The sequence below is a fragment of the Motacilla alba genome, chromosome 15, assembly GCF_015832195.1.
Source record: "Motacilla alba alba isolate MOTALB_02 chromosome 15, Motacilla_alba_V1.0_pri, whole genome shotgun sequence".
In the NCBI taxonomy this organism is placed as follows: domain Eukaryota; kingdom Metazoa; phylum Chordata; class Aves; order Passeriformes; family Motacillidae; genus Motacilla; species Motacilla alba.
Window position 1 is genome coordinate 6,435,755 of NC_052030.1, and position 14,993 is coordinate 6,450,747.

At 40.6% G+C, this 14,993-nt stretch overlaps 1 protein-coding gene across 3 annotated transcripts in view; it reads right to left on the reverse strand.

Annotated features, from left to right (window-relative positions):
• Window positions 1-14,993, reverse strand: part of GNB1L (G protein subunit beta 1 like) — a 45,216-nt gene that overhangs the window by 12,978 nt on the left and 17,245 nt on the right. For all 3 annotated transcript variants that reach the window (XM_038151920.1, XM_038151919.1, XM_038151921.1), the window contains exons 2-4: window positions 5,863-5,990; window positions 5,487-5,612; window positions 3,354-3,516 (exon numbers count right to left, since the gene is read on the reverse strand). In XM_038151920.1, the coding sequence (XP_038007848.1) occupies window positions 3,354-3,516; window positions 5,487-5,612; window positions 5,863-5,978 (405 nt within the window). In that variant the 5' untranslated portion in view covers window positions 5,979-5,990. The remainder of the gene's footprint in view (window positions 1-3,353; window positions 3,517-5,486; window positions 5,613-5,862; window positions 5,991-14,993) is intronic.

Sequence of the window (14,993 nt, forward strand, 5' to 3'; positions counted from 1 at the left end):
TTTAATTACAACCTTCTTTTCAAACAGTGGATGACATTGTACACACAACAGATAATACTGCAGACTGCTGAATCTGAACATACCCCCCTGCTTTCTTTCCCCTTTTTCCAGCTCTGTTGCTAATTTTCTGGCTGTATTCACCTGTGAACAGAGCTTGCATGGAAATACAGGCAGTGTATACATGCAAAGAGGATTTTTTATTTACTGCTGACTGCACTAACAAATCGTATCCCCTGTCTAAAGCAGGGTCAGAAAATGCTGTGTTAAACACCTGCTCTCTCTACAGAGCAGCTTCCATTGTTGCTTGCTCTGATGGTAATGAATCATGGACCTGGTTTGTGTGGTTTTGATTTTTTTTGTTTTTGTTTTAACATTGGGCAAGTCGTTCCTCTGCCAAGGAAGTAGCTCATTTCCACCTCAGGATGATGGCAGGCAAGATCAGGGGAGTCTGCCTTTTTAGTTTGGTACTGGAAGATTCTGAGACTCTTGATTGACATTGACAGGCAGTGCCTCAGCTCTGGGCTGGTTCTCAAGCCTGGAACTCTAGAGGAACAGAAGCTCTTGAGTATCAAAAACCTGCTGCCAGGAACGTTGATGTTTCTCACATGCATACTTAATCAGCAAGGTGATCTTTTCTTCTAATTAAATAAACAATGGTCTGCATTATGTGGTAAAATTAAACTACTTGAACCGTTTGATAAATCCAGCATCAGCAGCCACTCTAGGCTCTTCCAGAATATGCAAGAGCCCAACAGCACTGTTGGACTGCCCCAGTTGTGCGAATTTCCTTAAGCATCTGAGATGAGGTATTACACAAATATGGCTCCTCTGGGAACCATCAATCAAGACCACGGCAGCTGCGATGGCTTTCTAATCCCATACCTTTAGTTCAAAGCTTGCCAGAACATCTTCCTATTTCTAGAGGCTGTCAGCCAGCCTGCCAAAAGCCAGCTGCACTCTAAGACTGTGAGTGCAGTGTACTGCACATAACATACAGAACACTTTCGAAAGCCACTGAGCAATAGAGCAGGAAACTGTTTTCCAGATTTGAGGAATAGTGACTACAGCCAAGAGCCATCTAGTCTGCAGACCAAACCTGGGAACAGACCAAAGTTTGATCATCTGGGAATTCTGGTTCTTTGGAGCTTCACTCTTAACAAAAGATGCTTTTCTCTTGTCAACTTTCTTGCTATCAACATAATGACCAAGTTAGCTGTGGCAGGAAACAGGCTATAAATATGGAGATGACCTGCCCTCATCTTGCCTCTTTCATCACTGTCTCTCCAAAGGGCATTGCCTCCTAGGCAAGACCAAAACTGCAACTTTTATGTAATAAAGAAGGGTAAGTGTGCTGTGATAAATTCACTTCTGCAGGTTAAAAGAAAAAAACAAACCTTCTTTGCTTTACCTTGACTAAAAACAGATGAACTGGTACAAGGGCTGCAGTTGGGCTTGCAAAGGCCAAAGAAATACAATGAGAAAAGCTTTGTACAGAAGGCAGGCAGGCATGACCTGCTGCCTGAGCTGGACTGACAGTTCCAGAGACTGTCTGCATTAAAGGCAACTGAGCCTTAGAAATAAATACTATTTCACATATTTTGACAACTGTAACCTAAAACTTGAAGTTCCGTGTTTATACTGGTTTTGCTTAATAGGAGAAAGATTTGCCTTTGCCTGAGGTTAATAGTGTTCCTGGGTGGCTAAAACTGGCCACAAGGAAACACACCCTTTCTCTTTTTCACATTAATAAAGCTTTTAACTTGTTTCTGGCAAATTGGCAAGAAAAGTGCATGTAATTCATAATTGGTGATTTAAATGCAATCATGAACAAATAAATGCCTGTTCAGATCTCATTATTTATGGACTGAACCTCCTTCAAGACAAAATTAGTCTTTTTTTGGACACCAGCCAAGCATAAACACTTATTAAGTCTTAATTTTAATCATAAGCTGCAAATGTACTGTGTCTCACACAGTGCTGCCTGTTTGGAAGCACTATATATTATGGGAGCTTATGTGAATTTATTGAAACATGACACAGTTCTAATGCAAAGGTTCACACACAGAGTGGAACTCTTCTACCTCAGGAGATTGCAAATCATTCTCCTCTTGCAGGCCCCAAGCAAACAAATGAGAATAAAACAGAGATGAGTTGTAAATGACACTGGGGTAAACGTCTTCTATTTGGGTCAGTTGATTATTTAATTCTTCATTAGCGGGACTTCTCTGGCTGACACGAGAATGCACTTGTCAATTTTGTTTAACTTAAGTATTATTGAGCACTGCTTTAAAATGGAGGGAGTTCTTTGTTTGACCAGAACAAGGTATGGGACTTAGAATGGTTGTATTTACTGGTGCAGTGTCTGTGTCCGCAGGCATATCTAGTTGTGTAAAAGGGTGAGCATTCTGGCTGTGAGTCAACAAAGTACTTAAATATGTGCTTAACTTCTGTATAATAAAAAGATCACATTTTCTTGCAATACAGGCACTTATTAATTCATGTATAAAATATACAAATTTCAGTTTCAAGATGCACAACCTTTAGTCCAGAAAAGCATGTGAACTTTTATGCTCATCAGCAATTTGTACTTCGCTACCATATTTCATTTCATATTTATGTCACTTTTTTCTTCTTTCATAATTTTGGTATTTTGATGTCAAGTATTTGGTATTATTTTTGCGTGATGTCCTCAAACAGTCCGTTGTAGAAAACAAAACTGTAATTTCTACAAAGCAGAAGTGGACATTGCCAACAAAGCTGTCAGTCAGTGAGTGCTGTGATAGTGGCATTAGATGTGGACTTACCCAGCAGGAACTGAAACGGACCCTGCAATTATCTCACATAGAGCAAACCTCTGGCTGGCAATAATAATTCAACTATTTCCAGCCCCAGTTCCAGGTAAGGAATTAGCCTGGGGTGAAAGACCATGTATTGCATTACAAATCACCTGCACCTCCCCTCCTCTCGCCAAACCCGATTCAGCTTCAGATGGAATAGAAGTTCCTCCATCTGAGGACAGACCTGCTGGCCATTAGTTCCCCAGAAGGACTCTTGTTCCCAGTATTCAGCAGCACCAGAGGAGTTTTCAAAACTCCTGCATGTAAAGATCAGCAGCAGCTGCAAGTACTTAAATGCCAGACAAATCTTAGGGTGGTATCGTTATTATTAAAGCATGAGTTATATAATTCAGCCATCCTTGTGGCAGTAAAATTAGTGATCAAAACCCCCAAAGGTTTATTGTGCTGCCTGCTCTTGAGCAGAGAATTCAATGGCACAGATGTTTCCCCTTCTGAACTATGTCATTTCAGTACCAAAAGCAACCTCTTGAGCACAGAGAAAGAGACACTTCCTACCTCCTCCAGGCTGCTGGCTGCCATGGCCATTAGCCAGCGTCCCTGCGCCACCTTTAACAAAGAGCATCTGCAGAATCCCACATGCTCCGTGAAGACAGAATCCGTCACTGAAGTCCGTCCCTCTGCTAAATCCCACAAGCAGATCCTCTGGTCGCGCCCCTGACTGTTACAGTAAAACAAGTTATCCATGAGCTGCAGTTTGAGGAAGCCTGGCTGCCTGCAGGGCAGTAACTTGAACTGGGTCTTTAACAGAAAGTAAAGGACCAAGCTTCGAACAGCTTCTGTGGGGGCGTTCATTTGGTGTTTTATGAAATGTGGGGGAGTTCACTGTCCCCGAGACCACCACCCTTCTGCCAACTGTGGAACTGGCCAAGAGGTTCCACTGGCCCTAGAAGGGGGGATGGTTTGGGAGCCAGATACACTGCAATCACAGTTTCTGTTTGCTTGAGCAGAGAGACTTGATCAGGCTGAGTTGGGCTATTTATATGTGAGAATATATTTACAGAGTCTCATGAGCAGTTGAATATATACACAGTAAAAAAATGCTTACATTTTATAATTGATTAGATCTAATTTAAAAGGAAAAAAAAGCATCCCAAGACTTACACAAGTAACACTCATTTGCATTAGCAATGAAATGGAAATGTCATGTATTGACAGCTGAAAGACAACCAGCAAGACCTCATCAGAGATAAATAAAAAGTGACAGTTATTCAGTGGTCAACTTCCCACAGCCACAGGCAGGGCACAGAGGGCTCCTAGGACTGTGCATGTGTGGAGACACAATGGAGAGAGACTGGCAGCGACTGCTCAAGGAAACGCTGTGGTGAAACACCCAAGGCCAGAGAGCAGCAGCAGCTGCAGCCGAGGCACGAGCGCAGCTCCCAGGGACTGCTCGGCACAGCCCTGTCTCAGAGGCTTTGTGCTGCTCCCAGGCAGGCAGAGCGAGGAGGCCACGCAAAGGGCACGGCAGGAATTGTTGCAGATTTATGTGATCCCACTGGCTCTGGAACAAAGTAGCACTGTGCAGAAGCTTCCAATCCATAAACTACCTTAGCACAGGATATATGTCCTCATTTTATCATCTGGGCAAGGAGTCATCAAAAATCCCTTACCCGTGTCTTACTTTAATTAGCAGTATCAGCTGAAGAAGCATGAAACCAAAACAGAGGAGATGTGAATCTACAGGCTGTTAGGACTTCTTCAACATCAGTGCTGTTCAGCTGAGTGACAAACTGACACAACATTTACAGCACTGTGGATACAAACAGTGTGATACTGCAAAAAATTGATGTGATTTAGCTTTACAAGAGAGAAATATAAAATACAGATAAATGCTGTCCTAAAACTGCACTGCTAAGTGAAGTGTTAGAACTATACAGTAAAAACAGAGGCACAGAAAAACTCTATAATTATAGAAACAATGCTCATTCAATATGATTTTATGGGGGAGAGTGTTGATAATTGTACTTAAGCAGATAAGAAATATAAATGCTAATGATTTCCACTGTATATTATGAGATGTCTTCTCTTGATAAACATGTCAGAACACCTCCTAATCATACAGACACTTTGGCATCTACTCTAGATCACCTGTCTAATCCAAAGTACACAAATCTTCCTGACCTTCCCTTGCTAAACAAGAACAGAAGGTATTTTGCAACAAAGCAAAAGCGTGAAACTCAGCATTCTTGCTCATTTTCAGTCTTCCACTCTCCATCTCTGATTCTTCTCTTTCTTCCTTCCCTTTCTCCATCTCCCCTCTATTTATAAATTCTTTTTTTCAATCTTCTCCAGGAAACAGCAGTGAAAAGTTCATCAACTTCAAATCCAAGTGTACTGCCTTGACCCAAAGACCTCACCCGTTCTTAGTAAAGACACTACAGGTCCCAAGTTGTTATGATATCATAACACACATCAAAATAAATTAATTGCCTCTTTCCCCCTCCAACCCTCACACTTTTTATTCTATTTCTGTCTTTTTTTACTTCAGTACATTTCCATATGTGTTGGAGAAACGTTAAGAGACTCCAGAATTAAGAGAATCTTTTGTGTCCCTGCCCCCATTTTTTTTCCTTCCATCACAGACAAGAGACAAGAAAAATGTCACTGTTTTTTGCCTGCTTTGCTAACCTGAGAAGCCTGTCTTTACCACCCATTGTGTCCACGCAGCAGACAGATTTTCTTCCATGGCCATCCAATGCTGTGTCCACTCTGTGTGTTTTCAGGTTCCAGACATGGATAAGCCCATTCTCAGACCTGGCAGTAGGAAGAGATGCTTTTAGTGTGAGCACTGCATGGAGGTGATCAGAGTCTGATGCTTTTCATTTTGCTTGTTTGTTTGTTTTGTTTCCCAAACTGAAGCTGTATGCGCAAGTAACACACCCATCATGCAAAACCATGAATGCTGCTGTTTTCCCCAGAAACACTTTGTCAAAATAATGCACTCCAATTCAAAAAGAAACAACCATTTGACATTCAGCAGAGCCAGAAATCCTGGTGTATTTACCCAGAGAAAAGAAGGGGGATATCAGGTTCTGTGGCTCCACAGGAAAAATGCAGAGTGTGGACTGCAGCACTGGTACCTCTGAGCACAAACTGTGGATCCGGAGGTGGTAGAGCCATCGGAGCAGTGAGCTGGGGGGGTGAGAAGCAGACACAGATGTCACAGAAGGTAAAGCAGCCTAAAGTGAAAGGACAACTTTAAATATATTCTGAGCAGGACACTTGCTTCTGTTCTTTCCTCTCTGAATTTTCTTTGCTGAATGTTCTTTCTATTTGCCAGCCAGTTGAGGGTGAATTATTTCCTCCTAAGATGAGTTGACGAAGCAGGTGTCCAACCTGCTCTTTGCTGCATTCCTCTCTCAGCAAGGTGCTGAGCTGGCCACGCGCAGGCACCTCTCGCACACTTGTAAATCCCAAATCGGTCAGCTGCTCTCCCAGTGCTAAAGGGAGATAAATACAAGAAACTTGAAACCCATCATTTGAGTGGGCAAGCAATTTATCATTCTGCCTTAGCCCCCTGGCTAAATCTTTCCCCTTCCTCCCCACAAAAATACTACTTTTGTGTTTTTTCAGAAAAGCATTGCAGTGAACATATCAACTGAAAAGAACTACAGATCACAGGATCACGGAATCACTATGTTGGAAGAGACCTTTGAGATATTGAGTCCAGCCCATGTCCTAACACCTCAACTATACCATGGCACCAAGTGCCACATCCAGTCTTTTTTAAACCCACCCAGGGATGGTGACTGCAACACCTCCTCGGGCAGACAATTCCAGTAGTTTATCACTCTTTCTGTAAAAAATTTTTTTTCTAATATCCAAACTGTAGGTGTAGAAGAAGGGATTACAAGTGACCTTGCCCCTGATAAGTCACAGTTGTACTAATTGCCAAAGAAGAGCAGTCTTGTCCTTAATGGGTCACTGCTGTGACTAACAAAGATACGTGTTATAAAAGGGGTGATTTGGCTGGTCAGGGAGAGCCTGGAGGAAGAAAGACCACCTTGAGGAGGTAAAGGAGCTCTGAGGAAGAAGGAACGATCCAGAGAGACACACAGAAGAATGAAACAAGGAGGAGAGTTGCTGCTGCTAAAGATCTGCTGTGAGGTCAGTCTGGGTCTGACAGAGCTAGAGCCTGTTGTTGGAGCCTGCAGTCATAGTCGAGCTAGGTAAAAAACCTTCGGTAAGGGGCAGCAAGGAAGCACTCGTGGTCCTATTCCAGCAGGAAGTAATAGACAGCTTCATATCAAATGTGGTCCAAGTCAGCACAGAGCAGGAGCAGTATATGAGGGGAGCGGCTACCCTGTCCCACACAGGAAACTCCTGGCAGAGGACAATTCCTGATGAGCTCACAGGCACAGCCTGTGTGATCCCCACAGGCACTCTGCTCTGGCCCCTCACCAGGTATTTCCCTTCACACTAAGAGCTTTGCAGGCAGCTGTGCACAAACACTGGAGAAGGATGAGGACAAATTTTCTGTTCTGACTTGTTGCAATTGTCCTGTGCTGAGACAAGGCAACCAGCAGCTGATTCAACTGGAAATATAATTTGGAAGTTCGTTGGAAAATGCATTACAATGTTTATTACAAGAAATATTTTCACCCCGAGAAGTGTTTCCTCCCTGTTCTGTGGCATTACTAGCCACACTTGTATATCTGCTTCTTCCTTTCTGACCTAACCTCACAAAGGGCAGCTTCTGCCACTGCAAGTGTCACCTGTCATCACTTTTTCCCACTTATGTGTATATTACTCTAGATTAAACAAAAGGTGTTCAAAATTCAGTAAGGGATGATCAGCAGGTGTTTGCCCACTGGTTCATAGCAGAGGAATTGCACAGAATCAGAATGGAGTGCAAGAGCTACACATTCCACGGCAAAACAGCCCAACTTCTCATTGCCATCTCACCTCGGGACCAGCTTTCAAATTGTGTTTAATGGATGCACTTGCTAATGCACTTCATTTGCAGGTCTACATTGAGTGTTTATACATCAGTTATCACCAAGGTATCTATAGGTTTTAATTAAATGCAATTATCTTTTAGGGCTAGTGATGAAACAGGATTTTCAGCGTAATGTGTAGTTCTCTCTCAATAGCACTGTGTAATTAGGTATGAAAATAATGAGCTCTGTGGATACCCTCTGTGTTTTAGGGCCCTGACTCATCTCTTTTATGAAGTTGTTGGATGATCCAGACTCATGGCAGGCTGGAGTAAATTTTCAGATGTACATGATGTGCACGTTTGTCCCCATGGTGAGATGCAGCTCCCAAGTGCCCATCTGCAACACGCTCCACCTGAGTTATAAACCTGTCAGACCAAGGACTTTGTCACCAAGTGAAACCTCTTTGGGGCACTACAGCTGAGTGCTGGTGCACTCAAAACAACACTTTATAGAACCAGATAAAGAAAAGAGTAGCTAAGAGCTTGTCAGAGGGTCCTACTTCACAGTGGAGCAATTCTGGCTCACTGCACTGAGCGAGGAAATAGAACTGAGGCAACCCAGAGGCTATCTGGGATTACAAGGCAGTTTTTTAATAGCATTTTTCTAATTACTTACACAGAAGTTTTTGCTGACAGACAGCAAGTGTGTGCATGGCTGTGGGAAGGGTTTTACCTGGCATGAAACAGACACTACTAATGCATGTCTTTACAAGGATGATATTTCAGAAAAATCCTCAGACCAGTTACAGGAAAAAAAAAAAAAGCTACTGAAAACATCTTCTGAGCTACAAGCTATTGAAAGGACTTTTTGCTCCTCAGAGTCTGGTTCTTTCCTTGCTTTTCTGCTAATCCTATATGTGAATCTGGAAATTTGGCTTAATATTGAATCTAATGTTTATTGAATCCTTATTTCTTCCTATCATGATTTGCCAGATAAATGGCAGTGTGACAGTATTTAGTGTCTCATTTTTCTTCCAGCAGGTGCTGAGCTATAAAATTTCATCTTTGCTGTCTTTTTTATCCATGAGCTTGGACAAGTCACTTAAGATTTAATAAAAAGTTGTTAGGTACCTACCAAAAGTCCCATGAGGTTGCAAAGAGATGGAGATCTGGGGTACTGGTAGTATAATACCTCCAAGAAAGCATGGATCTGTTCCTGTTGACATTCAAGCATGCTCCAAAAAATGACACTTCAACTCACCGGGTAGCTCAGTGTCTCTGCCTTACAGGGACAATGAAGTACATTGTGGTGTACTGATTCAAACAGATAATAGTTATACAGCGCTTTGCTAAGCAGACAGCTACAAACTTGCCAAATATGATGATTGTAAGATGGTTAAAGCCTCTGGGGAAATTTTTCAAAAGTGCCTAAGTGATTTGGAAGCCTAAGACTTAGTTCCAAATGAATTTTCAATCCTACATCTCTAGGACTTTTTAAAGTTTCACCCCAGGTGTCTAAAAATGAGTTCTCTAATTAGCACAACATTTATTTTCTTGTTAACTCTATCTAGCCTCAGGGAGACCAATCTGTTCTTGTTAACTGGGGATATCTGCAACAAATTTAATTAAATGAATTTGCTTAGTATTTAGTCTGGTCTGAGAGCAAATTCTGGCTCAAGGGCTTGAACAAACAAAATGCAACCTACAGAAAAAAGTTCATTTAAAGGCATTTCTGGGCTACACTATATGTTTGTCCCTGTGCTATTATCCTCCTGCCTCCTGTGAAAGGAGCGAAAAGACATGAATACATGAATCATTTTGGTCAGGGCAGTATTTGCTTGCAAGACGGCATCACCTGCAAGAGAGGCAACACCTCACCATCAGGCTCTTTGGTTGTTTTTTTTTAGAAAGATCTTCCACTTCTTATTTCTTCCAGCCTGCCCTGCGCTGGTAACAGCATCGTCCTTCAGGAGCTGAGCTACACTGCTGTGGCACAGACAACGAGGATTTTGCGCGGAGTGCACTGCAAATCCTTGGGCTCCCGCACAAGTTACGTTTGCTACACACGTGGGGAGTGGAAACCCAGTGGCTCAAATGAGGGTTTCAATTAGTGAATGGCTGAGTGCACCACACATGAGGTACCAAAAAGGGTTTTGTCTGAGAAAATGCATCTGCTAAATACCTGAACAATTAAATTTCCTTCAAAATTACATTATTTTAAAGAACAATTCACTATTAATATCCCTCACAAATCTTACTTTGCTTAGGTTGCAATTAGAATAATCCTCAAACCATTTGAGTTTCTATGCAGTGGTATTTCAGTATCATCACTTCAGCATTTGATATAAAAAGTTAAGCTTTTATTTAATGAGAGTCCTTTAAAATATGTAAATGTCAAAAGGATTACCTTAGAAAAATCTCTCAGAGAATTAAAAACATTAACAGATTCCCACAGGAAAAATTCCAGCAGAATTCAGCAATTCTCCTGTTCCCACTCCTGTCACTTATATTTCTATCACACATTGAAGCAAAAACAAATTGCTATTAAAATATCATCCAAACACCCTCCTCCCCCTAACAAACTCCACAGTTCACTTTGAGATACCAACAGCTCAAGCAAAGACAGGAAAAAATCCTCTTCTATTTTTCTTTAGGCTTATTTAGAGTAGTAAAACCTCAGTGGTAAAAGAGCTTTTTCAGGTATAGGAGAAATAAATCTCCCTAGGCATGTCTGGCAAACTGATTTGGGACTGAAACCAGCAGGTGTGCAGACATAATTACTACTGCAAAATATCCAACACATCCAGGTGTGCTTGCAAACAGATACAAGAAATCCCTGTTATTTTTTTGACAATTCCCAGTCAACCAGGTGCCACCCTCCCAAAGGAAAAAAACAGAGCAAAGAATGAGTTGAGAAAGATTTGAATACATTGTTCTTCCCCCTTTCCAGGCTTTTTCATTCATACAAAAGCCCTTTTTTAGCCTGCAGTTCTGTGCCTACCTGCACCCCCTGAAAAACTCTGCCCTGTGTCACAGCACTCTGGGCTCTAGGGCAAGAGTGTTTGGGAAGTGGGTCCGGAGCTGCGACTGCAGAGGCAGTCAGTGCAAACAACAACTCCTTGAAGTTAATGGTGCAATGCAAACAATTTTGTTTTTTCCATTACATTTGCAATGTCCACCATTAAAATCCAGAGGGCAGCCCTTGCAGTAGGAGCTTTTCAAAAGCTCTGTTCCCACGTTTCCAGCCTCCAACCACTGCAGACAACGAGGTTTCTCAGTGGTGAAACCACAAACTACTCTCAGCCCAAGCGACGCCTGGGAGTGCTGCTGGGAGTGCCGTGGCCTTTCCCTGTGGCTCAACAGCCTCAACAGAACCCGAGGGTCCCAAAGCACCGGATTTCCCTCACTGCATTGTGCTAGAGCACAGCAGCACTTGGAAATATCTTACACATCCCTGGTTGTCACAAAATGTTGCCTGGTTCTACAGCACTTCTCAGAAGCAGAGAATGGGAATTTAGCACGTCAAGAACCCATTCGATCAGTAACGTTTTCATACCTGAGTAAAAGAGACGCCAGACAAATCCACGCAAGTTGAACGAGCTGAAGTTCACCTCATCTGACCGCAAAAGTGAAATTTTTATAGGTTATTGACTACAGACTGTCTGAAAGCAGGTATATGATTTGGTAAACAATTCTTCAGACATTTGTGACAGATTTTTAAGGCCAGCTTTTCATTTTGCATGTACAAACCAAAAAATATCAGAACGCACTGAAACAGGGAAGTCAGCAATACAAAGAGATGTTGTGAAACTGAAGAAATCTCTTTGCACCCGAGGTGAAAAGTAACTCAGCAATACAAAGAAATGCCTTTCTGGGTCCTGCAGCAAGGCAACACCCACAAAACACTTAGAGAACAGTGAAAATCCCAAACTGAAACCCAGGCACCCTGCTTTTCCAATTCTTACCCCAGCTGCTCGAAACACAGGATATGTCTGTTGTGTGAAAAGACAGAAATGTGCACTAGCAAAAGTAAAACCAGCAGAAGCTTGATCAAGAGATGAGGGAGTGCTACACAAACAGTTGCAAAAGTCAGAGCCCCAGAATATATGAAAATTCATTTTCCAGTCACATAACAATGCAGCTTTCAGTTTAAAACTCTCATTTCTATCTTCAGTGCTAAATTGAGATAGAAACTGTATTATACTTCTAGGGTTTCTTTAAAGGAAATTTAAATAATAATTTACTTCAAGTGGAAATTAGAAAACAGTACAAATTTTTAAACCAAGAAATTGATGTCAAGCAGAAACAAGAGTTAGTGGCAACTTTTGATTCAATCAGTAATTGTACTAATAAAGCACTCTTAATTTTCAGAGGTATGGATAACAAAATGCTTTCTTTTGAATTGCTTCTTTTTCATATTACTATTTACTTATGACTGCCAAACTAGCGATTAAGCACATGATGTATATTTGTGACTTGAAAACCTAATTAATTATGATAATAACAATACTTAATTAAAAACAAAAACACAGCGGTGGTCTGAGAGCATTCATTAGTTTGTGCTTGCACTAGAAAACACCATATCCAGATACTGTAGACAGATTTCTATCTTGCTTGCAAAACTCGCTAGTTAGCGACACATCAATGTCAAAGAGAATGCAGTGATTTATACGACCTAGTTACAGAATCCTTCATTAGCTGATACCATAAACCTGTTGCCACACAGCCAACATTACAGCTGACAAGAGTCCTTCCTCTTACAGGTTGGGAACACTACATACTGTCAGAGCTTTCATTCTAAATAGTCACCAAATCATTTCTAATGACTAACAGTGACTGCCTGCTCAGAAAAACACTTCAAAAGCCTCCGTTTGAGAAGCGCTGAGAACCTCCATTTCCCACTGACTGCTAGGAAAGTTAGGAGTTCATCCTTTTCAGGAGATGCCCAAAATTACCTTCTCTCTTGAGATTTAGACAATGAATGATGGAGGTTTCCACATTTTAATTGTATTAGTCAATGGACAGATAGCAAACAAAAGTGCTTATCAGCAACTGGTGATATGCCAGGAAATCTTAAGGGAGCAGGGGAGAAAATGACTAATAACCACCACGCAACGCAACGCATTTTTAATGATTTCCACTCAGATAATGGCTCCTCCCAGCATTAGCACCCTTTTTGTCTGTAAGAATTCCTTATCTGAAAAAAACTAAACCACAATATATGTAGATTCTAAGTCATGAAGTTTGCAAGAAAAATGTACATAAAGGTCAGTATGTAACCTTCAAGAATACTGAAACCCAAGCTTGTGTCTTGAGGTTCAATTTCAAATATTTCCATCTGCAATTTTTAAAAAAGTCACTGCACAACAATTACTTTCTATATGAAAACATAGCTTCAGCATGGGAACAAAACTAAGAATGATTATAATCATTTGAAAGACACTGAGTTAGCATATGGATCTCATTGCCACTTACACATTTTGGTCACTGGAACAAAAAGCTATTAATCAATATGTAAAAGCCATAAATTAACATAAACATTAATCATTCTAATACTCCCCTTGTGTCAGATTGATAATTTTTTTTCAGTCTTTCATTCTGACATATGCGCCTTCAGCTATCAGCTGTTTGACCTTTTTTAACACAATTAAACATTTTGGGCATTGCAAATCTTACTGAAGCAAACATCGTGGAGACAGACAAATGTCATGGACACATTTGTGCCAAAAATACGGGATCTAAAAACGTGAGAGCCCCTGCCTCTCATATTATTGCACTAGCTTTTAATAAGGGAGCCTAAAATTCAGCGTGAAATACAACTGAAACAGATGAAATTCTAGTGTTTCATAAACAGGTTCAATTTGCAGATGAGGGAAAAGATACCCATCTGTTTTACTTTCTGAAACCATTAATTGCTCGGAAAAGTGCAATGATGTAACTACAGCCAGCCTTGTTTGGAGAAAGAAAGCATAAAAGCCCACAGGAGTTCAGCTCTACAACACATTCTGCATAAAATTACTGGGGGACACAAAAAACAACAAATTATTAATAACTTTGAAAACTTGAAGAATATGAATATGCATTTATATATACACAAAATAAGTTTAAAAGGAAGGATTTATATAAATCTCTCTTCACCATAACATCAGACCTAGAATGAATTTAAGTTTGTACACGTGATAAATCATTGAAATCTAGCAGAAAATTGATGAGCCAAGGACCATCAAAAGACTGTTTTGAGTGGCCTCCAGTTCAGCCATGCATAGCAATCTGTCAGCCACGGGGCTCTGTCTGCCCATCCTCCTTAATTAGGGGTGCTGCACAGTGCAGCATCAGCCACAAATCTTTTGGTTCCAAGAGCTAATAATGTCCTCAGATAGCATGGGCTTAATTAAACGTCTTCCAGACATTTTTGCAGACATTCCGGCAATAATCTTGTTTGGTAACAAACTATTAAAAAGAATTGACAGAGAAGAAATATATCAAGTTGTTACAGCAACTGAAGTTATTTAGGCCAGAATTATATGTCTGCAATTAAGGATTCTGTAACTCTGAGCAATTAAAATATCACTTTATTTGAAAACTAATTAATTCTAAACACATATTTTTCCCATGACAAACTTTTATGATTGTTTAATTTATTCCATTCTAATTACACTTTAATTAATCTACTCTTGTATAATATTATACTGTTATTCTGGCATTTGACCAATGAAGACAATAAATTGATTGCAGTTCCTTTGTGCAAGAGCAGAAACTGTCATGCCAGTTTCAACACCGCGTTTATTTATTTGTCTGTTCTATTACTTTTCCTTTCCTCCCACAGGGCATAGGAACATGAAACACAGTACAAATCAGATGACATTTTGTCTTCTATACTTTCTTCTTAGAAGTGGGAAGTATAACGAGAGTTTTCAGAATTAAGGAAAAGTATATGCGACATGACATTACATGATAAAATGCAACCAATAGTAAATGAATTTATACTTCTAAAATACGCCACTTATTAATGACATTAATTGATTCCTGATGTACAGGACCAAGTCCAGAGCTGCTAGAAATGGAGTTGTTTCCATGAACAATAAGGCCTGCTCAGGATCTGGCTTGATACAGTCAACAAAACAGGAAAAAGTGACCAAATCCCATTTTCATATCAATCTTAAAATTAAATTAATTCAATATCTTCCTAAGTTTAAAAGCCACTGCATTTTAATTTTGCATCAAGTCACCTTTGATTCAACTAAAACGAAAGTATA